The 27,415-nt window shown below is 42.8% G+C and overlaps 1 protein-coding gene across 4 annotated transcripts in view; it reads right to left on the reverse strand.

Moving 5' to 3' along the window:
• Window positions 1–27,415, reverse strand: part of SH3RF3 (SH3 domain containing ring finger 3) — a 393,042-nt gene that overhangs the window by 31,420 nt on the left and 334,207 nt on the right. For 3 of the 4 annotated variants that reach the window (XM_084617097.1, XM_084617100.1, XM_084617099.1), the window contains 2 exons: window positions 25,628–25,878; window positions 16,987–17,321 (listed from right to left, as the gene is read on the reverse strand). In XM_084617097.1, coding sequence (XP_084473223.1) covers window positions 16,987–17,321; window positions 25,628–25,878 — 586 coding nt within the window. The remainder of the gene's footprint in view (window positions 1–16,986; window positions 17,322–25,627; window positions 25,879–27,415) is intronic. The other variant, XM_084617098.1, reaches the window with a different exon arrangement.

Raw genomic sequence — 27,415 nt, forward strand, 5'->3', positions numbered from 1 at the left:
GTCCCTATCAGCACAGACACATCGGAAGTCCCTTTAGGGTCAGGGCATATTAAGGCAGCTGTGTCTACCTCTTCTCTTACCCCAGCAACCTCCTCTGGGAATTCCAGGTGCACTATGACATACCCTTGATAGGGGTATTCATCCATGCTGAGGCCACATAGGCCAAGGCCAGTCAGTGGCTGTATAGGCAGGTGCCTAAGCATCTGTTGGTAGAATGACTGAAATATAATAGTCACTTGAGATCCAGTGTCAAGCACTGCTTTACACTCCACCCCTTCGATCCTCACCATGACCTCTGCTCGAGGCCCTATCAGTCCTGCAGGGATCCCAGCTGGACAGTCTTTTCTGGGGGAATCTTCAAATCCTGCAGACCTGGGGGGTCCCCGTCCCCAGACCCTCTGGCAGCTACCAGATCTCTCCCAACTGATCCTCAGCTTTCCATACACTAAGGAGGGGTTTTCTTCATTACGGCACTTGGCAGCACTGTGTCCATCCTGACCACATCGGTAGCAGAAGAATTGACCTTTCCCCCTTCGCCTGGGGGGGATGGTGGCTCTAAGTGCGGGCTTCTCAATCGCCACAGTTTGAGGCTTCTTATTCCTAGAAGTCTTAACTCGGTCAACGGTACTTTGCAGCTCAGCTATCCGTTCCGTCAGGACCTGCATTTGTTGGGCAAGTTCCTCTCTGGTGCTCACCATCAGTACACTGGCCATTTGCAGTGGTGTTGTGCTGGCTGGCTCCGATGTTTGGGCTTCCCAAAACTCACTGGCAGCCTGCCTTTCTTCCTCCTCTCTGACCTCTTTTATCAGCTGGGAGTAACTTGGGGGATGTTCCCGTCGTTCTCTTAGCCGGAGATGAAGTAGAATCGGGTTCTGATACTGAGTTCCTCTTACAATTTGAGCCAGTCTGGTCTGATCCATCTGCTCAGCAGTCACTGCTCCCCTCATGACAGCTCTCTGAAGCAGTCTCTCCAGTCTCTGTATGTAGGCTGAAGCCTTCTCGCCCTTTTGTTGTCGGGAATTAAGGAACTTACAGTAGCTGTCTTCAGGGCCCTCTACGCTCCCAAAGTTGTGTTCAAGGGCCTCTAGGCAGTCCTTCACACTGACCCCAGGATCAATGAGCTTCAGGGTGCGAATCACATCTAATGCTGGGCCGCCAAGGCTCTCTATAAGGCATCTTCGCTTTTCTGCATCTGGTACGGCCCACTCTTGCAGCATTTCAGTGGTATGCTCTAACCAGGGTTCAAACTCCTCCTCCCCAGCAAATAATCTTAACTTACGACAAGAGTCTGACTCAGCATGGGGCAGCACAACCTTTTCCAATATTTGCCCCAGAGCTTTTGTCCAATCATCAGCCGAGGCTGCAGCCTCCGAGCTAGAAGCTGCTGAGCCAGGGCCCAACAAACCTGACATATTAGCCATTATACAAACAGTAATTTCCTCAAAATATAAGCACAAACAAAAAAAAATATAAATTGTTTCCCAATGTAGTGGATCACTCAACAGGTGCTTGCGAGGGGTACTGACCCAGGCGATCCCGGACGAGCCCCCAAAAATGTAACCCTTCTGCCCGTCAGAGTTGGCAGCAACAAGGGCCGGGTTCAATATCTAGGGGTTCCATTCCAATAACACAATGCAAACCGGCTCGAGCCCCCACCCAGTGACCTGGGAAAATATATACCACCCCCGCTGGGCGCCTCCAAGAGGCAATACTTCCCCTCTCGCAAGCACATAGTCTGAGTGTAGCAAAAGTCTTTTAATAACAGAGAGAAACAATGTGGCATTATGTTGGGGAAACACCACCAACAGGATTCATAACACAACCCATGAGCAAAAACAACCCCACCCCAGGCAAATTGGGGCATGCCCTTTTCCCTTTGGTTCTTGAGTCCAGCAACCCCAAATCACCCAAAGTCCCAAAAGTCCAATGCCCCAAAAGTCTCTGTCCCTGGTCAGGGCAGCCCCAGAGTTCAAAAGTTTATCGGCGGAGCTTTACCTCCCAACCTGGGTGGAAATGGGACGGGGGTAAGAGGCACCTTACGTGATCTGAAGCTGACCGCCCCATAGCTCCATAGCGGCGCTCCGCCAGCCGCCCCACAAACTCCTTCGCTCAGCTGCGCTCCGCTCCGCCAGCCGCCCCACGAACTCCTTCGCTCAGCTGCGCTCCGCTCCGCCAGCCGCCCCACAAACTCCTTCGCTCAGCTGCGCTCCGCTCCGCCAGCCGCCCCACGAACTCCTTCGCTCAGCTGCCCCACGAACTCAGCTCCACGGCCCACAAGCAGCTCCTGCCATCCACACACTGCTCCGCGTCGAACTGCTTCACCAGCCGTCCCGCAAACTGCTCCACAATATATCTTCAGGCTCCCCCACTACTTAACACAACACTCAGTGATTTCAGCTCTTAGGTGAATTCAGCTTATAGTAGGGGAGCCCCAGTGCTGGTGCACTGTCAGCCCAAAGTGAGCTCAGCAGCCTATAACTAGACTTCTAATGAAATCAAAATTAGCTCTGATATTCCACAGTGGAGAGAGGAGGAAGTGCAATCAGCATGTAAGGCCCTCACCAAGGGGCCCATGCCACCAAGTACTACTACTTGTCCCCAGCCTCTCTCCATTCACACAGTTTTGGAACCCATGACCCTTGCCTAGCGAGTGCTACTTAGTTGATGGTGAATCCCTCCATCATAACAAAAGGCCACGTACAGTTCCAAGCACAGTTCCCATAATCAGGGTAATAACAATTTATTCTTCCTGCCCCAATAACAGAGACACTGGGGATCCCACAGCAGCCAAAGTGACCATTTGGGCAGCTATGGTCTCATTCTAGGCGTGGTGGGTGTGCCTATGCAAATGAGATCGGCCCCTGAAGTTCTTTTCCACAACTTGCCACACCTCACCACCAGATGTCAGGGTGGAGCTCATCCTGACACTGCTTACACTTAAACTTAAACACGTGCATACATCTTTGCAGGATTGTGGTTTTAGGGCTTGTCTACAGAGGGACACTCAGGAAAATTAATCCAAATTATTTTTTAAGTGGATTAGTTAATCCATATTAAACACCTATGTGAACATCCTCCTTCAGAAGTAAAGTGGCCTTAATTTGGTTTAGTTTAATTCACTTTGGAAGTGAATTAAGACAACCAAATTAAGGCCACTTTAATTCTGAATGAGGTTGTTCACACAGGGGTTTAATACAGATTAACTAATGCACTTCAAATTCACACCTTTAGTTAATTCAGATTAATTTCCTGGATGCCCCTTGCAGACAAATCCTTAGTCTGCTCCAATTCTTCAAAATGCTTCCCCTGCTAACCCACAGCACCACTCTTTTCCAGACTGAGTTTAAGCCTGCCATTAGAATAGATGGGTTTACATTTAAAAACTTCTCTTAAAACTTTTTTTTTTAAAAGTTGGAAAATCAAATGCTCCTCTGTGTCTGGCCAACTCATAGGTTCTGTATTTCCCCACCACAGCAGATGCCATCATGATTATCTGAAACTGCTTGTGGAATTTGGCCCCCTACAAGCTTTACATATGAGGAATAAACTCTTGTTGGGGAAAACAGAGCTCTCTGAAGTCAGCTAAAATGGTCTACCAGTTCCACTTTAAAATGTGTTGTAATTTTTAACATATTCACACAGTATATTGTGTATAATTATTTTCAGCTTCCCAGCCATTCTCTGCCAGTGAGTCCTGCAGATGGTTGTGGTTATGAGTTTTCAGAAGAGTGATTATAGTGACCACTGATTTATAATAAACATTTTGAGTTTTACAGTATTAGTTTTCTGTAAATACACACATTAGTGAATCTTTAAGTGACCAAAGTATATTTAAAAAACAAAATGACAATCAGATGGCCTCTGGTTTTACATTTAGCCAGTTTCTAAAAAGTGGGCTTCAGTGTGTTTACTTTAAGCCTGAAGTCCATATGAATTATAGACTGGCTGCAGATATTGCATCTAACAACATACATTTTCTTTGCTATGCTTTAAAAATGTCTAAAGATGATTTTTGTCTCAAGAAGTATTTTTAAATGCTTGATTTGGAAACCCTTACTCATTGCTGAGTAGCAACTCATACTGAAGCAAATCCCATTGACGTCAGTAGCATTGCTCCTGGGTAAATGCTAGTAGCATGAATAAGGGCTGCAGAATTCAGCCCACAGAACCCAATCCAGAGTCTGCTGAAGTCAATGGGAAATATTTCCACTGGCTTCAGTGGGCTTTGGAGCAAGCCCTAAATCTACCGAACAGCTCTGTTCATATGCTGAAAGGCAGGAAAAGGAAAGCATGTGTGTGGGGTGGGGGGATAACCATTACTGTGATGACGAACCTGATTCATTTGTTATATGTAAATGTACCATGTGACTGGTTACAACTTGGTCTGGAAGGAATGACTAGAAACCACATGTTCAGGCAAACAAAAGATATTAAGAGTGCCCCTTGGCTGAGTTTGCCATATGTCAAAATGATAGCTCAGGGCTTTCTAATTCTACTGTTATCACAAAATTAAAAACAAACACAAAAATTTATACTAATGCTCCTATTGTTGTAACTTGGCAATGCTCTCAAGTTCCATGAGGAAACCAGAGGAACACTGCAGAGATCTGCGGCCATGTTTCATAATACGCTGTCACAAGACTGATGTTTACCTTCTGGCAGAAAGTGCATTTTCAGTCCATTTGTATAATTCTTTTAGCAGTGTTTATGTAGTCTTTTTATGCCTATAGTTATTCCTGAAGTTTTAATCCTCATACTATAAGTTACTGCAGAGGACACCAGGAAAAATTTCTGTGTGTGAACTATGGTCACTGAAAAGCAGATTGCAACCAGTTTTTACAGTGAAGCAAACTTCAGACTTGATGCCAGAAACCAAGTGTATCCAAGTACACTTGTTATGGCATCTGGAATATCTGCTATACATCAATGACCACCCAGTCCTGTCTCAACTCTCAGTTGCTGAAAGTCAGCTGGCTCATATGTTCTTAGGGTAAATCAAGTCAAGGCAAGTCAAGTAAGTCAACCTAGTTTGCTCTAGCACTCTGTGGGAATGTGAGGCGGTCATGGAGCCACCAATACTGACATATTACAGATTGTTTTCAGAGATGGATTTGAATTGTTTTTCAATGTGTGATGTTTTAGTATGTTCTGCACTTGGAATTAATCTATCTGGAATTTGCCAGGTTGATTATCCACTGGAAGGTGGAGGGGTTTGCCACCTTATGGTGTGTGCATCACAGATCAGAAAACAGAGGGCAGGGCAAGATCACAGATGCAGAGCTCATACTGCATTCTTTTACATCTGTACACGAATTGTGAGATCAACAGTCTTAGCAATTAGGAGCTACAATCGGCCCACATCATCATCTATAGGGAGACAAGGGAGTATGTATCGGGTTTGTGGCAGACTGGTACCAGTGCCCGGGACATGGGCAGTCTGGCCTGGTTGAACAGCACTGTGTTCAGGAACCAGAGGCTAACAGACAGGTCTGAAGTCAGGAGCTATGTCTCAGAGTCAAAAGTTGGAGCCAGGGTCAGACAGAAAACAGGAACCCAAGTCAATGGTCAGCACTGAGTTGTAAGCCAAAGAGCCATAGCCTAAGTTCAGAACCGGAGCAGTCAGAAACCAGGGCAACAGGGTTCAGGGACCAGGGCTGGAGCAGGAGCCAGGAACAGGGCAAGGTCGAAGTCAGGAACTGGGGATAAAGGCAGGAGTCAGACAGCATAAAGCAGCGTCTAGAGCAGCAGCAAGCGATGCTCCACAGTGTTGCACAGACAACTTCCTGTGTCTCCTTCCCGCTTAAATAGTGGACCCAGCCCAATCAGGGACTCTGGTACTCCTCCACTCAAGCTGCTGTGGGCAGTGCCTTTAGTGGAGGATAAGGCCTTAGAGCTCCCAATTCTCCAGTCACTAGTAGAACCATCAGGTAGTGGTGTGGATGCAGCAGTGGCCCGAGTGCCCATGGAACCAGGTTCAGAACTGGTGGATCCTCACAGTGGACTGCATCTGTGATGGGCTGCTGAGACAGGGAGTGCTGAGCTTTGGGGGTAGACCTGGGAAGCTGGATAGATGCTCAGGAGGGATATAATGGAAAACAGGATCAATGGAGGGCTGAGGCTGCTCCTCTCTCATGCTAGCTGAGTGTGCTCCACAACTTTGCTGAGAGCTGCTGTGACGTGAGTGTCCCTTTGCATGGGACAGGTGGGTATCTTAATTTACATCACCCTTCTGTCACTTACCTGCCTGTGGTGGGGTTTTCACCCTACACTAGCCTAGAAGAGGTTAATGGGGCTGAGAAGGGGCCAATTAAGTGGACAGGCCAACCCTGAGGGAATTAGATGGCCTAAGTAACCCCAAATTGACAATGGAACCCAGAGGAGAAGGAACAGGCGGGGCTAGTACAAAGCCAACAAGTTGGCTGCAGAAAAAGATGGCAGAAGGGGCCTGCAGTGTGGAAGGCTGCCGTCACTCTTTGGACACTACAGAGGGAAAGAAGGAAACTCAGAGAGAGAGAGAGAGAGAGAAGCAGCCCTGGGATCCAGGCTCTGAAGGAAGGGTTTACCCAAAAGGGTGGTGGAGTGGAAGCTTGAGAGAAGCGGAGTAGGAAACATCCCAGGGAAACAGCGTCAAGAAGGGATGTTGCAGAGCTTGGCTGCTGATCAGAGTCCCTGAGCTGGAACCCTGAGTAGAGGGTGCGCCTGGGTTCTCTTACCAGCCACTGGGGAAGTGGTACAATCAAAGCAGTGGATTTGAAGGATGGTTTGTCCTGTGGGACTTTGATATCCCAAAAAGGAGGTGGGGGGGAAACAGTGACCAGGCCGGAGAGCCAAGCCACAAAGAGGGAGCACCCCATGCCAAGAAGAGAGAGCACCCTGAGTCACAGAAAGAGGCTGTGTGGCACACACATGAGCAACAAAAGGGGATGTTGGATCTGGAAGGAGTTAATCCCTAGAGTAGCCAAGTGGAGGCATCCTAGCAGTGAGTGAGCAGTGAGCACCCTGGGACAATGCCTCCATACAGATATGTCCATCCCTCCTGCCGCCCATAAAGAGCATTTAGGCTCCTTCTACCACATCACCATTTCATTTTCACCCACTGACCCCATCTGAGAGCATACGTTTCACTGAAATATCTGATGGTGTGTGCTACACTACACTCTCTAGCCCAATTTGATTATTTTTTGATGCATGTCATAGAATCACAGGACTGGAAGGGACCTCGAGAGGTCTTCTAGTCCAGTCCCCTGCACTCAAGCCAGGACTAAGTATTATCTAGACCATCCCTGACAGGTGTTTGTCCAATCTGCTCTTAAAAATCTCCAATGATGGAGATTCCACAACCTCCCTAGGCAATTTATTCTAGTGCTTAACCACCCTGACAGTTAGGAAGCTTTTCCTAATGTCCTACTTAAACTTCCCTTGTTGCAGTTTAAGCCCATTGCTTCTTGTCCTATCCTCAGAGGTTAAGAACAATTTTTCTCCCTCCACCTTGTAACAAACTTTTATGTACTTGAAAACTGTTATCATGTCCCCTCTCAGTCTTCTCTTCTCCAGACTAAAGACCTTCAATCATTTTTGTTGCTCTTCTCTGGACTTTCTCCAATTTGTCCACATCTTTTCAGCTGAGGTCTTGTCAGTGTGGAGTAGAGCAGAAGAATTACTTCTAGTGTCTTGCTTACAATTCTCCTGCTAATACATCCCAGAATGCTGTTGGCTTTTTTTTTTTTTTGCAACAGTTTTACACTGTTCACTCATATATAGCTTGTGATCCACTACAACCCCCAGATCCCTTTCCACAATATCCTTCTTAGGCAGTCATTTCCTATTTTGTATGTGTGCAACTGATTGTTCCTTCCTAAGTGGAGTATGATGCATTTGTCCTTATTAAATTTCATCTTATTTACTTCAGACTACTACTCTAGTTTATCCAGATCATTTTGAATTTTAATCGTATCCTCCAAAACACTTGCAACCCCTCGCAGCTTGGTACAGTCCACAAACTTTATGAGTGTACCCTCTATGCCAACCACTATCTAAACCATTTATGAAGATATTGAACAGAGCCGGACCCATAACTGATCTCTGTGGGACCCCACTTGTTATGCCCTTCCAGCTTGACTGTGAACCACTAATAACTACTCTCTGGGAAAGGTTTTCCAACCAGTTATGCACCCACCTTATTGGAGCTCCATCTAGGTTGTATTTCCCTAGTTTGTTTATGAGAAGGTCATGTGAGACAGTATCAAAAGACTTACTAAAGTCAAGATATACCACGTCTACTGCTTCCCCCCATCCACAAGGCGTTACTCTGTCAAAGAAAGCTGTTAGCTTGGTTTGTCACCATTTGTTTTTGACAAATCCAGGCTGACTGTTACATATCACCTTATTATCTTCTAGGTGTTTGCAAATTGATTGCTTAATTATTTGCTTCATTATCTTTCTGGGTACAGAAGTTAAGCTGACTGGTCTGTAATTCCCCGGGTTGTCCTTATTTCCCTTTTTAGAGATTGGTACTCTATCTGCCCTTTTCCAGTCCTCTGGAATCTCTCCCATCTTCCATGATTTTTCAGAGATAATTGCTAATGGCTCAGATATCTCCTCAGCTCCTTGAGTATTCTAGGAGGTATTTCATCAGGCCCTGGTGACTTGAAGACATCTAACTTGTCTAAGTAATTTTAATTTGTTCTTTCCTTATTTTAGATGCTGATCCTATCTCATTTTCATTGGCATTAACTATGTTAGATGTCCAATCGCCACCAACCTTCTTGGTGAAAACCAAAACAAAAAAGTCATTTTGCACTTCTGCCAGTTCCACATTTTCTGTTATTGTTCCTCCCCGCTCATTGAGTTCTCTTCCTCCTGCTTCTAATGTATTTGTAGAATGTTTTCTTATGTTTCTAGCTAGTTTAATCTCTTTTTTTTTGCCTTGGCTTTTCTAATTTTGTCCCTGCATACTTGTGTTATTTGTTTATATTCATTCTTCATAATTTGATCTAGTTTTTTTGTAGGACTCTTTTTTGAGTTTCCCATCACTGAAGATCTCCTGGTTAAGCCAGGGTGGTCTCTTGCCATACTTCCTATCTTTCCTATGCAGTGGGATAGTTTGCTCTTGGCTCTTAATAACGTCTCTTTGAAAAACTGCCAACTCTCTCAAACTGCTTTTCCCCTTAGACTTGCTTCCCATGGGATCTTACCTACCAACTCCCTGAGTTTGCTAAAGTCTGCTTTCTTGAAATCCATTATCTTTATTTTGCTGTTTTCCCTCCTGCCATTCCTTAGAATCATGAACTTTACCATTTTATCATCACTTTCACCCAAGCTGCCTTCCACTTTCAAATTCTCAGCCAGTTCCTCCCTTTTAGTCAAAAATCAAATCTAGAAGAGCCTCTCCCATAGTAGCTTTCTCCACCTTCTGAAATAAAAAATTGTCTCCAATACATTCCAAGAACTTGTTGGATAATCTGTGCCCTGTTGTGTTATTTTCCCAAAATATGTCTGGGTAGTTGAATTCCCCCATCACCACCAAGTCCTGTGCTTTGGATGATTTTGTTAGTCTGTAGTAGACCCTATCATGATAATACCTTTGTTTTTACCCTTTTATTCTGTCTCCTATTTCCATCTCAACCTCAGTCCAAGTATATACATTTTTAATATATAAGGCAATACCTCCTCCCTTTTTTCCCTGCCTGTCCTTCCTGCAAATTTGGATCCTATATTTTTTCAGATAACATACACAGTACTTTATTTTTTTGTTTCCAGCTCTCCCTTGTGTGCCCTTGTCTTTTGTCAGTTCTTTGGTTTTCCCCCAAGCAAAGCTAAGGATTTAGTAAACAACACAGGCCCTATTCACTATAAAATTAGACCTCTGTAGGTGTGAGCAAAATGCTACATCTTGGCGTTCACATAGTGTCATCTTGAAGCCAAAGCATTCTCCATTCACAATTTCTTTGGTTTCACTCCCCTTATAGCTTGCACTCGGTGGGAAACAACTTTCCTATCCTACAAGAGTTTGAGATTTCAATTTTTTTCCCATCCAAATGGGGGGTGAAAAGTAAATCTACAATTTTTGAGAACCAATAATCCAAACATTTTTTGGATCCGGTAAATCAAAATATGTTTCAATTTTTACTTTTTATAATTTTAAAACAATTTTTATTGTAAGTTAACTAAAATGTCAAGCCATTTTGAATCAAAAATAGAACATTTTGTTTGTCAAAATGGGGCATTTCTACAATTTCAGAACTGTTTTTCAAAAAATTTTCAAATTAGGTTTGTCTAAACCAGCTCTTTCTGGTATTTTCTGTTGGAGGTGGGTGGGTGGGTGGGGACATTTTGTTCGAAAATTCCTGAGCAGCTCTACTGATAGCCAAAAAGTACAGCACAGAGACGTTAGCGATGATACCAGGAAAATTTCCCTGTGGATATATGAGGGATCCTCTGATTACAATACAGGAAAAATGGGCTTTCAGAGGCCGCTTTGCAGCAAAATCAAGATGCAAAATTTCTGTGGGGCGTTTGAAAGCATTTCATAACATAAAAATCTGAAGAAGAAAAAGAAATTTTGATCAATGGCATACTGGCTTTGACCTAAGCAAAAGAACCCCCACCAGTCAAAAAGACCATCTGTTTTCCTGTAAAGCAGAAGTATGCTATGTTTTGACAGCTGGGGTTCATGCTTTTGGCTGGGTTAATTGCCAGCCTGAAAAATATTCATCAGTTGGTTGCCAGTTTTTTTGTCCTTTTGATTGAGCTTTAGTGATGGAGGAGAAGGCGCTAGAGAGATCTGAAGCATGAGCTCTCTACCCCAAATCTGCACTCTGTGGCCTGAACTCACACGATTGGAAGAAAAGGCTTCCCTCACGGGCCAAGTTTCTGGTGAATCACTTGACGGTCACAAGATCAGCCTTCTAAAGTGTGGAAAGCTGGAGATCGTTAGTGGTGACTACAGCCCGCTATAGTGCGTTGAAAAGAAATGGCTCTTTCACAGGACAGAACTTATTCTTTTAGCTTCTTATATTTTTGATGCAAAACTTGACAATGTTACTACTTTTGTTTTCTACATTCAGAGGAAATCAAACTAGAAGAGGAACTAAAGCGTGGTGCTTTTTTGTAATTTACTTTTTTAGTTTTGCCATGCTTTATTTTTTTTTTTTTGTCTTCCACTTTCTTCTCAGGTGAATGTTTCAAAGAAAAAAAAAACAAAAAAAATTTGTATCACTTCATCTCTACCAAGATTATTGAATTCCACTTCCAAAAATGTAGTGTTAGTCATATTGCTTCCTTAGCTTCTTTTATATTTACTTGTCCCAAAGTGACCACTATTTTGGTCATTTAATATCTAATAAAGTCAGTGGGAGTTGAAGGTGCTCAGCACCGCACAATTCAGACTGACCCTCCATTTTCTGAAAGAAGAATTCAATTTTTTTAGTAGATACAAATTGATAAAAATCCTTTCACTTTCACACAAGTTAATAATATATGAAAAAGCTGCAAAACAGATTTTAAAACTTAGTCATTGGGAACTGAGGGGGCTCTGACTCTTGTAGGATCAGGTCCTTTATGCAGAATTTTAGTACTATACACTGAACCTATCAGTCTGGTGATTTAGAGTCACAGTTTAAACAGGCAATCTGGATGAAGACTTTTACTATGAAATAAGGAAAAAGACAGTCTAACACTTTCTCTTATTTTACCGAGCCAAATTTTCAAAGGGACTTCTAACCAACCTCCAAATTTGCATCTGTAACTTTGTGAGCATAACTATTTTTGTGCTAAATAACCTGAATTTGTACAAGCAAGTGACACAGGTGAGGAAAAAGACATCTATTCCCTCTATTATCTACACGATTTGTACATGCAAAACTGTAGGTGTTTGTTCAGAGGCTTTTTCTGAAAATCTCGTTACCTTAACACCAATAAACAGCAATATGATATGTTTTCCCCATTCCTGTGATCTGTTTAACAGATTTACGCAGCTCCTGCATAGATTCTTGGAACTCATTTGTTAGTTTTACCCTATTTTAAAGCTGCAAACAGATTTTTTTTCTGCACACTTAGAACAACTGTTTAATTTTGGTTTGCCACTTTTCAAACATTTTTGTACATTCTGGCTGTTAAAGCAAAAAAGAGCCAGTAAAACTTATGATAAATTAACAGGCTACTCACAAGAGCAATCACTTATCCTCAACTTTAGCAGACACGGTGCCAGATGTTTACAGGAATTTAATCAAAATTCTCATCAAAAATGAAATGAGTGGATTTTACAGGAAGTTTAATTAGAGTGGTCAAACCACCCAGTGTGACTTGCTTGATTTGATTAAAGTAATAAGGAGCATGTTTAATGAGAAATGGATTAATTCATTCAAATAATCGGCTTTATCAGAGGTGCTAAACAGTGTGTGTGTGTGTGTGTGTGGGCGATATATATTAAATAACAGAACACAGGTCTTTAGTTTCATTCTCTTGCTGAGATCTCTCTCTCATTCAGAAAGTTTAGTAGGGATCACAGCTACAGATCGAGTTAGTAGCTACTTAGTAATTAACTAGATAAGTAACTGAAGAAACTCAGACACAATCTCTACCATAAAATGAAGCAGTTTGCATTCACTTTTATTTTTCATTATCTTCCCTCTGACCCAGTGACATTTTAGGGAGTCTCTGTTCAATCCACTGGAAATTTGTTTGGACACCTGGAGCGGTGATATTTTGTTCCTGGAGCAGAATAGTGTTTACCTATGAACCCCATAATGGCTTGTGATGGGAGGTCTGTGGTGAAACCGCTAAGCAGGAAACTACAATTCCCCATTGCCCCCTCCCCACTGAACATCTTCTTTCCCCTGGCTAGGTAGAAGGAAAGACCCTGGCCCAGGAAATGACAAGGCACTTCTGACAGGGGAAAATGATTCCCATTAGCCACATTCCCACTGCACTTCCCTTTTACCTGGCCATGTAAGAGGAAGGACCTGACCCAGAAAGTGATTGGGCACTCTCGGGAAATAGCAGTCACCTGGTGAACCAGAAGCTGGAAAGCAGCCAGTTGCAGGGACCTCCCAGGAAATGCATGCAGGGCTGCATGTGGAACAGGCTGCTGGACATGACAGCTGGGTGCAAGTCTGTATGAAGAATATGAGTAGAGGTCTACTTGAATTGTAGGGGTCTACTTAAATTCCATGCCACCTTTACTTCTTTTCTGCTGCTGCTGGCTGGCAGTGCTGCCTTCGGAGATGGGCACCTGGGCAGCAGCCACTGCTCTGCCTTCAGAGCTGGGTGGCTGGAGACCAGATTTCATGGTCCATGATGCAATTTTCATGGCTGCGAATTTGGTAGACCCCCCTCCTCATGAGGGAGTAGCATAGCTGGGCAGGGAGCCAGTGCAAAGGGGCCCCAAGGAGAGACACACCATTAAGCGATTCTGGCCTGGAAATCCACAAACTCCCATTTCCTTGAACAGAGACTGGACTGGAGAGGGCACCCCAGGCTATAGGTCTGAAGAGCCCTAATTCTTGATTGGGCTGCCGCAGGAGGCCCAACCAGAACCGCTATTGCTCATCTTGAACTGTAACTGGTTAACCCTCTGTACCCAGGGTATTCGCCAGCTTCCCTTTTCCTGCCAGCCCTAGTAAAATACCCTTTCACTTCGCCTAGGTCTAGCTGCTGAAGCACTTTCAGGGCATGCCTGAGTCGTGGTACACCTGGCAGTCTACTGGTGCCTGAGGGGTTTGGTGTCCTGCAGCACTGAGCAACTATGAGAATTACAGGGCTTTCTCCCCCATCTGGCTTTAGCTGACCCTCTTCCCTGGTGTGTATCATGTGTCCCTTTCCCTGTCCTTTGCCCAGCACTTCATGACTCCCACTGTGCCCCTCATCCTCTTGTTCTACCCCTTTGCTTCCACCCCTCCTGCTGTTCTGTGCAGTGACTCCTGTTAAACCTCTCAACTTCCACTACTGGCCTGTCTCTCCTCTTGGGCCTCCCATACATTGTTGCCCCTTTGATTTCTGTTCTACTTGCTTCCCTTTAATCTGCCCCCAACCTGGTATTGTGGTGTCTCCCCTGCTTCAGGGAGGGATCCGTTAGTCCTAGGGGAGAGAAATGTGGGAGAAGGTGTAAGGCTGAAGGAAGACTGCAATTGCACAGTTAACTTGAACCCCTGCAATGGGCCAAATTCTGCCTTCTGACCTGCGAGTAGCTCCCAGGAAGTCAATGGATGTTCGGCTCCTTTGAAAATCAGTGACCTTCACATAGTGCCTAAATATGAATTTAGTTTCTGAAGTTTGCCAGGTTAGAAAGTTTTGGCCAAGACGTTTCAAAAATAGGTTGAAACAGAGGATTGATGTCTGAGATTTTAAAAGCTGTCCCTGGGGATTAAATGTAATGGGAGAGGAGTGGCTCTATCCCCTGCGCTGCTCTGAAAAACTCAACCTTGGGGATTACTTTTGCTGCCTCCCTTTAAACCACAATGAGATGGGCTCACAACAAAATCTGAGGATGTTTGGACTGTGCTCATATCTGAACTGTATGGCTGACCTATGTCTCTATCCAGACCTGAATCTCAACTTTGTGGCTCAGGCTCTTCTCTAGTAACAGGTGGCTTTAAATTTGTTACTAGCCTGAATCTCAATTTCCTAAAAATTCTATTCAGATTTTATTCTGATTGTGCAGAGAATAGGGGCATAGTTTGGACTGGACAAACTTCAATCGCTGCTTCTAAGAAGAGGGGATAAGATAAGAATGAAATGCAATATGAATAGGTTTGGGGTCTATTGCTCAATTCACATGACAGTTATATGCCTGTCTCTCCCTCAGAAGGAGAAGAACAAGCCTCTAAGATTCCAATTTACCATTTTAATAATCACTTCCTCTTCCACACTTTTTTGCAAGGACTATCAGTTTTCAGGAATACTTTGCATTTCTGAAATATATAGTTAGTTTATTGATTATTGTCCGTAAAGATCAAATAACCATATGGCTTTTAGAAAAGGAGTACTTGTGGCACCTTAGAGACTAACCAATTTATTTGAGCACGAGCTTTCGTGAGCTACAGCTCACTTCATCGGATCCGATGAAGTGAGCTGTAGCTCACGAAAGCTCGTGCTCAAATAAATTGGTTAGTCTCTAAGGTGCCACAAGTACTCCTTTTCTTTTTGCGAATACAGACTAACACGGCTGTTACTCTGAAACATATGGCTTTTATTTTCCCTCAGACAAAGTCAATAACTTTAAGATTTATATGTTTGGATGAATTTACAAATATTTTAGAAAACAACACAGTATAACTGGGCCTGTGTAGTTTTAATGTGGAATCTTACTAGAAATGTATCAACAAAAATGTATGGACATTTGGATTCCTTTTTGAGCTTTTTAAAAAAATACCAAAATCCCACTACATTAGGTCCTGACGAGGAACACATTTCTGAGGCAACATAGATCTTCCACTAAATTTGCCAATATACTGTAGGTTTTCTTTCCCTTACAAAAGTAGTAACTCGGGTTGCAAGTAAAAAAGTATTATACCAGTCATGTATCATGGAACATTCAGTGTTAGTTGGGAATTCATTCTTTGGAAACAGATACCTAAATTTCACATCCAGGGAAGAATTCAATGCCCTTCTTCTCTTTATTGAAAGACACCAGGAAGATACTCAAGAGAGAGGATTAAGAGGGGATTTTAAAACTCACATTCCTCATCTTTGTGAAACTAGTATTTATCTGTGAACCTGAGCACGTCATATTTACCAAGTTTCCTTCAGCACACTCAAGAGATTTCCAAACATAGCATTATTGTGGATGCAGTAAATGTTTATCCCATGCATGTCTGTCACTATGGAATGACTTAGTGAATTTAGAAAAAAATATATTCTGCAAATCCAGGAGAAAGCTAGACTCCTCACCTCTCATGCTGTTCAAACACAAGCCACAGCTTGCTTCCAGGCAGAGTTTATCAGTAGGCTCTGCTATGGTGTCCAGTGAACAACTCTCAGAGTTGATATATGGGAACTGTTTGCAAAGGGTAAACTCTGGGTGAAAGCAAAATATTTGTTACGAGTCTAAAAAGGCTGAGAATGTTTAAAGCCCTGGCTTTCATTAGCAACACGTTTAAGGAGCAGACATTGAAATATTGTTTCCAATGTTGATTCCTAGAAGCTTGAATCTACAATGTATCAATCACATACTGCAGTGAGTCATATTTAATCCAGTTCTCTGTTTCACTGAACCATGGCAATGCAATTTTCTGAAAGAAATGGAGATGTTTACAGAACTGTTAACAGCTCCTACCATTTACATGTCAGTGTTCTATTATGCTTCCATCACCATCACTCAAGGCTTGTACCTCATAAAACTTCTTCCATGTAATTAGGCAGATAGTTTCTGACTTGGCCACCTGGTTGTGAAGCCTGTCTCTTCAATAATGTGTTTCTATGCTATTTCAAATCTGTAAGATTCAGACACCAACCATGTCAAGTGCCGGAAAGTAGAAATGTAACAGATTAACAGCAAAACTCATTTCTCATGTGCAAGTGGATAATGCTACAGTATAACCAATGAACAGACTTAAAAAGTATGAAAATAGTTGTAGATGTGGATGCCCAGTGGTTACATGATGAAATGCTGCTTCTGCCTCTCATAGAAAACCTGGTGAGCAAAAGCATCTCTTGATGTTTGTCCTTTGCTTCCCTTATTTAAACGTTGGCATGGGGGACCGTTGACACTTAGAGGATTGTTTCTATATCTTTTTCTATGACAGTGAGCTAGGAAAAACCTTAGTCTATAAATGGAGCAAGCTTGTTAAACATGCGAGTTTGACAGATTAACCAGGGGAAGTATCATATCTCTCCTCACACACACAAGAGGCATTAATCAAAAATATATGGTTTTAGCAAGGATGTTTGGTGGAAACAGAAGAAGAAAATAAGTCAGCTATCATTCAAGATTTTCAAAAAGGCACTCTGCTTCCCCCACTGCTAAATTACACCAGAGAAGGCAATTACCTTTTCATTTTTCCTCTCCTCTGCTTTGCAGGAGGTGTTGGTTGGGCTGGAAGTCACCAAGCTGCTGACTGGCCCATTTCCTGCCTCCCCGTTCAAGTTGGCCGCACTGACATTTGGAGGAGTAATGGCGGCTGCTGCTGAAGTGAGAGGAATGATGGGCCTGGCACACTGTGCTCCAGGAATAACTTGGACAGGGGACTGGTGGACGTGTTGTGGAGAAGCCATGGAGTGTGATCTAACCACAGTGGCTGGGAGACGGGATGGAGAGTTCTGGGTTCTCAGTGGTGAGACAGTTGCTGTGGGCCGCTCTGGTACCTGGGCAGAAGGGTGTGCTACTGAAGAATAACAGGGGGAAAACAAAGCAAAGAATGCAGCTTGTAAGTACAGACACAGGTCAAAGTAACAGATAATTTTATTTACTTTATGATAAACTTACTTTACTCCCTAGTGTTAAACTGTTCACAGGAGAGGTAAAAGTTTGTCTTAACATCAGAATGTATTGTACTGGAAGAAGAGTGGGGCAAAATTTTTCATCCAAACCTATTTTTGCTGAAAAATGCAGATTCAGGTCAACCAAAACATTGTGTGAATTTGTGTCGACTTTGGCCAACTGTTTCAGTCAAAGAAAAGATTTCAGTAATGTCTAAATCAATCATTTTGACATGTATAAAAGTGACACTTTTTGGTTTTCTGGGCTAGATTCATAAGGGCACAAAAATGAGCAAGTTGTGGTGCTGCCAGCCTCCCTTGAACCCCAACAGCCCCATGCGTAGGGCACGCACTTAGGACATAGGAGACAGGTTCGCATTCCCACTCTAGAGCAGGGCCTTGAACCCAGGTGAGTGTCCTAACCACCAGGCTATTGGCTATTCTGATGTAGTTTTCTCTCAGTCTATCCTGCTGAAGCTGTTCTACTTTGTATAAAATACCTGAATGGTCATTAGACCCCCAGACAGAGAACGAGAGTGACTTTATAGCCCATGGTTAGAGTACTTACCCGGGAATGGGGACAGGTCCTTGCCCCAATAAAAATTTAAGTATTTTATACGAAGTGGAACAGCCTTAAGGGAGAGTGAAAGAAACCTACCGTACTCTAGGATAGCCTGTAGCCCCATTCCCGCATGGGGATTCAAACTTAAGTCTCCTGTCTCCCACCTCCCGGGTGAGTGCCCTAGCCACTGGGATTTCAGGTATAAGAGTGTGTGTAGGGAGGATGGAAGACAGCACCACTACCAACAAAAAATATGGGGTTCAGGTCAAACAGATTTTTTTCTCCAATTTTTCAGAATTGCCAGTGAATCAAAAAATCAGTTATGTGGCTCTACCTGAAAGTCTTTCCCTTATATGAAACACACAGTGTTTTAAAATAAAAACCCACAATTCCCACCACATCTTGTAAACAGCTCACTGAGTGTACTGTTGACTTCTACAATCATTGAGTGTCCATGGTATTTACTCTTCAAAGTAAACACAAATATACTCCATTTTAAAAATAAATTCCTACTTCACTCTAATAGTTACTGTTAACTTCTTGATCATTTCTGGAGCTCTCAACTGTTAAACCTATATCAGCAGGGACTAATTTAGATTATTAAAACTGATCTTGTATTTTTGAAATGTGATTTAAAGAAACCAAAAACTGTACTATATTTTAGCCTTAACAACATGCATCGGCACTTTAAAAAAGAGAATAACAAATTACTATGCTGTTCAAGACAAGTCAAGTAGTGCCAATCATTAAAGCACGTTTGAGATCAGCTTTGTTTCTGCCAGGAAAGTCCTAAAGGGACTATGCAAAATCATTTAGTATTCCTTCCCCAGATAGGTGAACTCCACTTCACCTCAGCAGATCACCACCAAGAACCAGAGAACTGCTGCTCATCTATATAACAATAACTACAACACACTGACTATCAATGCCAGATCTCCAAAGATCCAGGAAACTACAGAATGCTTTATGTAGGGGGGACGGATAGCTCAGTGGTTTGAGCATTGGCCTGCTAAACCCAGGGTTGTGAGTTCAATCCTTGAGGGGGCCATTTGGGATCTGGGGCAAAAATTGGGGATTGGTCCTGCTTTGAGCAGGGGGTTGGACTAGATGACCTCCTGAGGTCCGTTCCTACCCTGATATTCTATGATTCTATGTGTCAAAAAGTAAAGCACAGAGCTCCAGTTTCATTTCCATGCCTAAGGCTTTTCTGATCTCCAGGTGGGTTCATTGCTTTGTACAGTGGAGAAGAATATGCCAGAGTAGGCATTCCCAACACTTAAACAATTCGGTAGTTCTCTTAAAATCCCCTTTCTTAAGAATACTTTTTATGCAGCACTAAAACCAATCTGTGGAGTTCTGTCATGGGATATTACTGATCAGCATTATTCTAGTAAAATTCTAAAAAGGATTTTCTATTCATATCTGTCAGAACAGCACCTGCTCTTACATTGCTAGGGTTTAAAATGGCAAAGGACATCACCCCCATGCTCAGTGTATAAAGTGATCACCATCTGAGGTCATGAAGCAATTCCACCCTTAATATTATTCCCATGTAATACACACAACACTGGATGCCTATTGAGATTTTTTTTAACGTCTTCTTGAAGCATCAGATATTACCCACCTTTGGAAGGTAATCAACTAGATGGACACCTGTGCTAGATGGACACCTGATATATTCCAGTACAGCAACTCCTATGTTGGTATGATTCTCTTTTCCAGTTATTCCCCGATCCAACAGAGTTTTTTTTTAATCAATGTCGAATTTAGCAATCCACCAAACTGTCACTTATTTGTCTTGAATTTTTTTTGTAACCTTGTCCTCTGGGAAGAGTAAGGGTCCACGAATTCAGATTTTCTCCAGGTTGTCATTTTCTTTTTTACTGGCTTCCCTACCTCGATCACCTAACAACATGTAATGAAATATATGGACCATATCCAAATACAAGTTAGAAATGGTTAAAATTGATTTACTCCCACCTAACTCATCCCCTCCCAATCTTTATGTACAAATTGTATTTGTGGGTAGGCTAATCAAGCAGCACACTTGTTTGGGCTTTGTGTAATGTGCAAGCCCTCTACAAGCATAAGGCCAGTGTTCAAGGTCTGAAAATATTGCTAAAGCCAGATTGGTTTCCAAGGTGAAATGGTATTTCTATAGATCTCTGGGATAAGAATACAAATGATGGAACTTCATTGCATGCTGCTACCCTCCTCTAGATTTAAGGTTGATTCAATAGTCATACTGACATGCATTATTTAATACAGGCGCCAGCATTTCTAGGCTTGAAGGAAACTGACAGTGCCAAAAACAGCAAAAGAAATGGTTAGAGAAGACTCCGCTGTAAGCAAGGCTTCGACAGTCTATTGTTGTCTTTGCTCTGAACATCTGTGGGTTTGGATTGTGCTGTGTCCATCATGCTATTACTTAGCAATGTTCACTGAAGACTGTTTTTGTTCTGGACGGCTCATATTTCATTTTCTGTATATTTCTACATTAGTGGATTTGTGAAAAAATTGATTTGTGATTCACGTATGAGGCAAGCCAACAAGAGCATGACTTGAATATTGTATAATTTTCTTTCATTGGAAGTACCTTCATTTTTTTTAAGACATAGGATTAAGTGTCTTCACTCTCCAGGGACGAGATGCAGATGAGCTCTGTAGGATTTGGGCTACTGAACAGCAGCCTATTATGGCCATTGTGGATTGGCGAAAGCGAAATTGCACTGGAGTATTCCTTAAATCAACGTTGGAAATTCTGCTAATTTTCCCCTTTACTCTGTGAGTTACATATTGTGTATGATATATTGTTGTTGTTTTTTCTGAGGTTTCAAAATAAATCTCAAATACCCATGGAAAGTATGAGAAGCACAAAAAATGAAGTGGCAGGAGAACTATATTTCCTGAGTTATTTTGCTCTCTGACTACTCTGCATGCCAAGATGTTGGAAGGATATTGAGATGTGGTCTCAAAACCACATGGGACAAGGAGAACGCAGGGAATGCTGGCAGGTAGCTTTTGAAGGCAGAAGGTAGCTACAAGGATTAGCTGAGAGATGGGAAAAGGAGGGTCTAATGCATCTACCTGGGCTAAAATTATCCTGCAACGACATCCTGTCTTAGCTCCATGAGAATACTTCTTTATGGCAGCATGGCCATTTGAAGCAACAGGAGCTGCCTGAAAGGTTCCAGAGAGCCAAAGATATATTATACTGCCAGATCTGTGTAAACTGATGCTAACTTGGTTACTATTACAAGATACTTGACATAGTGACATATTTAATGCTACTTTCCAACAAGCACTTCATTCCTGCCTCCTGAGCCTTCCCAAACCATGAATATGTTTCAAATCATGCGTAGTCTAACTACAACAGCTGCTGGTGACTAGACAAGCGATGGAGAGAAAATCTGGAGAACTTGCTGATCTGTTCATCTGAGGAAGAAGTAAGCACTTACAAAACATTGATAAGGGACTCAAAGGGACACAAGGAGAACACTATGGCCAGCAGACTTACAGACAAAAGAAAGAAGAAATTGTTTAAATCTATTAGGAACAAAAATAATCATAAAATAATCATAAGAATGGTACTGGGCCATTGCTAGATGGTAATGGTAAAATTATCAGTAATAATACAGAAAAGGAAGACACATTCAATAGATATCTCTGTTCTGTGTTTGGGGGGAAAACGGGTAATGTATGTGATGTTACACCCCATATTCTTCATAGAAATATGGTTATGATATGAATATGGCCTAACTACATATTTTATGCAAGATGCGTCTTGTAAGGTTTCATTGGAAAGGTTATGATTTACTGAATGTGATTATCCAGCTTGTATGCATGTATCATTTCTGTATTTAAAGTTAGGCATAATGGCTATGTAACAATTACAACTGTGTGTGTATTTGGGAGACACCCACCAGACAACAGGCCATCAGCTTTGATGGGCCATTAGGAAGAAACAATAAGACTTTAAAGATACAAATCTCTCTCCTTCCTGAGAGGTGTCCTGGGACGTAGCTGTGACACTACTAGGTCAGGTGGTCCTGCTGCCTGGTACTAAACACAATCTTGGACTTCTAGTAATTTTCCACCAAAAGGAGGGGGCAGTCAAGACTGGGAAACAAAAGATTCCAGCCTTATGTAAATCTTATTTAAGGTTGGGGAGTAAGGCAAACAGGACTCTTCTCCGTTTCCTTCCTGCCCAAGAAGAAAGTCTGCTAAAAGTACCTGAAGAGACAAATTTCAGAGTAGCAGCTGTGTTAATCTGTATTCACAAAAAGAAAAGGAGTACTTGTGGCACCTTAGAGACTAACAAATTTATCTGAGCATAAGCTTTCGTGAGCTACAGCTCACTTCATCGGATGCATGCCACTGAATGGTCTTGCCTGGGTGTGTGCTGGAAGGGGGCTTGAGAGCCTGGCACAGCAACCCAGTGCAAAGGAAACCCAGGCTAGCAGGGCAGGAGGGATGAGTGGGACCCCAGAACATCAACTGACATCCCAGAAGTGAGGGTCCAACCTGTCACAATGTAGTCATATATAACAACACTTTCTATTCTGCTAGTTTCTTAGGAGGATGATAAACTGTAGCAACTAAAGTTAGACATTTCTAAATCAGCAGGTCCAGATAGCTTGCATCCAAGAGTTTTAAAAGAGCTGGGTGAGAAGCTTGCTGGACTGTTAATGCTGGTTTTCAGTAAGTCTTGGAACGCCACAAAAGTTCAAAAGACTGGAAGAAAGTTAATGTTGTGCCAAGGATAAACAGGATTACCCAGGTAATTATAGGCTGTCAGTCTGACATCAATCCTGGGCAAGATAATGGAGCAGCTGATACAGGACTTGATTAATAAAGAATTAAAGGAGGATAATATAATTAATGCCAATCACCAAGGGTTTATGGAAAATAAATCCTGTCAAACTAACTCAATATATATTTTATGAGATTACTACCTTTATCAAAGTTGTAGTGTTGATGTACTATACCTAGACTTCAGTGAGGCATTTGACTTGGTACCACATGACATTTTGATTAACAAACTAGAAGATATAAAATTAACATGGCACATACTGTATGGACTAAAAGCTGGCTAACTGATAAGACTCAAAATGTAAATGTAAACAGGGAATCAGAGGTGTATTTCTAATGGGGATCAGTTCTTGGCCCTACATTATTTAACATTTTTATTAATGACCTGGAAGAAACAAAGTCAGCACTGATACAGTTTGCAGATGGCACAAAAATTGTCAGAATAGTAAATAATGAAGAGGCCGGGTCACTAACACAGAGCAATTTGAATCGCTTGGTAAGCTTGGCTTAAGGAAACAGTATGTATTTTAATATGGCCAAATGTCAGCGTATACATGTAGGAACAAAGAATGTAGGCTATATTTGCACAATGGGGGCCTCTATCCTGGGAAGCAATGACTGTGAAAAAGACTTGGGGGTCACAGTGGATGATCAGCTGAACATGAACTCCCCATGTGATGCTGTGTCCAAAAGCACAAACAGGGAATCTCGAGTCGAAGTATTTGACAATGGTGCGACCATTGCTAGAATACAGTGTCCCATTTTGGCTGTCCACAATTCAAGAATGATGTTGATAAATTGGAGAGGGTTCAGAGAAGAGCCACAAGAATGGTTAAAGGATTACAAAACATGCCTTATGGTGACAGACTCAAAGAGCTCAATCTACTTAGTTTAACAAAGAGAAGGTCAAGGAGTGACTTCTTTACAGTCTAAGTAACTACACTTAGTAACTCCTTACTAAGTAAGTAAGGAGAGTGGTCACTTTGGATAAGCTATTACCAGCAGGAGAGTGAGTTTGTGTGTGTGGTTTTTGGAAAAAAAGGGGTGGGGGGTGAGAAAACCTGGATTTGTGCTGGAAATGGCCCACCTTGATTATCATACACATTGTAAAGAGAGTGGTCACTTTGGATGGGCTATTACCAGCAGGAGAGTGAGTCTGTGTGTGGGGGGGCGGAGGGTGAGAAAACCTGGATTTGTGCTGGAAATGACCCAACTTGATTATCATACACATTGTAAGGAGAGTGATCACTTTAGATAAGCTATTACCAGCAGGAGAGTGGGGTGGGAGGAGGTATTGTTTCAGGGTCTTTGTGTGTATATAATGTCTTCTGCAGTTTCCACAGTATGCATCCGATGAAGTGAGCTGTAGCTCACGAAAGGTTATGCTCAAATAAATTGGTTAGTCTCTAAGGTGCCACAAGTACTCCTTTTCTTTTTGCGAATACAGACTAACATGGCTGTTACTCTGAAACCTACACAGGGAATGAATATTCAATAATGGGCTCTTTAATCTGGCAGAGAAAGGTACAACATGATCCAATGGATGGAAGTTGAAGCTAGACAAATTCAGACTGGAAATAAGGAGTATATTTTTAGTAGTGAGAGTAATTTAGAACAATTTACAAAGGATTGTGGTTGATTCTCCATCACTGGCAATTTTCCAATCAAGATGGGATGTTTTTCTAAAAGATACACTTTAAGAATTATTTAGGGGAAGTTCTATGGCCTGTGTTATACAGGAGGTCAGACTAGATGATCACAGTGGTTCCTTCTGGCCTTGGAATCTATGAATCTTCTCTCTGAACTACAAAAAAATTAATTATGATAATTAGATTACATTGTAGAGTGACTTCTATGCATGTAAAGATATGCCACTACGCGTAACAACCAAAGAAATAGAGTGCATGCTGCTTTTCAATAAAATAAGATTTAGATTCATGGGTATTTGATTACTTTTCCACTTGGCCTGTGTTAAAAGGAGGTCAGACTAGATGACCGTAATGGTTCCTTCTAGCCTTAATCTGAGCATCTATGCTTTATATTGTAGCATACCTTGTCTAGTCTGTTCCGAATCTAAAATCTTCAGTTGCCAGCATTCCCAGTACTTCTCTAGCTCAGTCTTTAAACACAAGGGCTCAAGTCACCATAAAATATTAAAAACAAAACAGCTTTACATTTTGCCACAAAAATCTACCATGTAATTTACTTTTAATTCACTCAACATTGCAACTATTTAACATCAGGAAGGCAGCATAAATTCTGCTCTGGAAAACCCATGCTTTGCATCAAAAAGGAAAACTAGGAACAACAATGGCCCCCTGCTGTGCCAACCTCTTATTCACATTTCAAAGAGGTGGCACTATTTTTTGGATATCTTCCTTTGCCACCAGTGCTGAGTCCTCTTCTGCCTAACATAGAACTTTCATCCTTGAAGCCCAGTTCCTTAATTTTAAGTCACATATTACTTCCTTTGTGATAAGTGCAGTATTTTTTTTGTCAGTAAGCCAACTGGACTTAGAAACGTTAATCTTCTTAGTATGCAGGATGCTTTATTCTCTAAAATAAATTATGTAAATATTTGTAACCACTGTAATCTATTTCAGCTGTGACAACAGCACAATCTGATAAACACAGCATATTTCCCAGAGATCAATAGAAGTCTGTAAATATTACAAGCAATAAAACATATCCTATTACAGATGGCTGAACTTTGACTAAAATGGAAGACTTGCAAAGGAAACCTGAAGGTACAATAGGATTCCAGTGGCTTGTTCATGAGGGATACAATGTCAAATTCTGAGAAGGTAAGGCAAGAGGCGTTAGGGAGCCTATACATACCCATCTGCATGGCACTGCGAGTCTGGCTGACCATTTGCTGGGCTGAATACCTCATGCAGTTATTCATCTGAGGAGACACTGTCTGTTGTTGGAGATGTGTCTGAGGTGCAGTGATTGGAACAACAGGTCTGACAGCAGTGGCCGTATTTGTAAGACTTGCACCTCCTGGGTGAACAGCTCCTGGGGATCCTTTTATTGTCTGAGCCCCACCTGCTAAGCTATTCCTGGGCTGGCCACCTCCTACAGGCACTCTAAAGAGAAAGGAAGTGTAATGTGAAAACTCTGTTACGACATAGTTACTCATCTACTGCAGTGATTGCCATAAACTACCAGAAGTCCCCTGAAGTGGAACATGATACAAATTAAGGTAGTAAAATAAAATGAAGTTTAAGGTTAAGTATTATATTTTGTTTATGTTTCCCAGAAAAATATGTATTTTGGTGGAATTCTGCACCTTCTCCACTGCTCCCCACACGGGGGAATCTCTCAAGTTTGAATGTTCAGCACAAGATACAAATGTTATAGGAACAGAAAGATCACCTTTTTTTCTTCCATTAACTTGTTTGAAATCCAGAATTCCTGCTTTAATTTATTCTAATAGGCATCTACATATTACCAAGTAAATCCAGAAGAAACAGATGTCGCCAAAATGCTGTTTTGCACAGCAAGGCTATTTTTGCAACTGGCAATGGAAAAATAATTAAAATGAGCCATGAAGATATTAATGTAGGGCCTGAGCTCCATGCAAATTTATATGGAAAAAAAGATGGGCAGCACCAAATCCCTACAGTCTGCCTGTAGAATCAGAATGATGATGTTCAGGTTTGGACTGGGAGCCTCAATAACAGCTGGTTTGGTTGGCTTTGAATTTTCACATGAACCATTCACCCAGTTCTAATTCAGAAGCATGATAAGTGAGCCCAGAGCTAGGTGAGCTCAACTGACCTTACTGGAAGGGAGATCTGTTTACAAGCAAACAACGAATCCCCCTACAAAACCCAGCCCTAACAGCTCACCCGCATTGTACACATGTCCCTTCTCGTACCTGCTTGGCCCTGGAAACCCTTTGATTATCCACGTTGTCTGGGCAAGCAGAGAGGAGGATGCAGGGCCAAGACTATTTCTTCATGCAGCCAGCTCATCAGAGCCCTGTTGCCCTGCTGACCAAGGTCTTCACCAGGGGTGGGCCCTCGGGCATAGGCATACTTTGACTTCTATCCTGGGGCCAGCAGGGATTGGGCCCCACATGGCAGGGTCCAGGGAGGCAGCACCACCTCCGCCCTCTGACTCACCTCGGCAGGCCACCTGTCTGGGCTGTGTGTGGTGGGGTTCAGCACCAAAAGTTTGAAAACCGCTCAGGGTACAGAGAGGGGGTAGCTAGGGGCTGTATGCGGGAGGGAGGGTAATGCAGGGTGGAGGGAGAGGGTTGCTAGGGGCTGTGTGAGGGCAGGGGGGGGTCGCTCAGGGTGCAGGGAGGGGGTGTAGCTAGGGGTTGTGTGCGGGGGAGTAGCTAGGGTGCAGGGAGGGGTTAGCTAGTTGCTGTGAGCAGGCAGGGGGGTAGCTCAGGGTGCAGGCAGGGGGTAGCTATGAGCTGTGTGCAGGCGGGGGCGGGGTAGCTCAGGATGCAGGGAGAGGAGTAGCTAGGGGCTGTGCACCAGGAGGGCTCCCCTATGGTCACTGCTCCCCAATGGCTCTGCCGGCCACAGAGCTGGGTCCCCCTGCCTCGGGGGCTCTTACTAGCTGCGTGAGCTGAGGAGCGGCAGCCACAGCCCCGGGCACCAACAGCAG

Source organism: Lepidochelys olivacea (assembly GCF_965140295.1).
Source record: "Lepidochelys olivacea isolate rLepOli2 genome assembly, chromosome: 1".
NCBI classification, from domain to species: domain Eukaryota; kingdom Metazoa; phylum Chordata; order Testudines; family Cheloniidae; genus Lepidochelys; species Lepidochelys olivacea.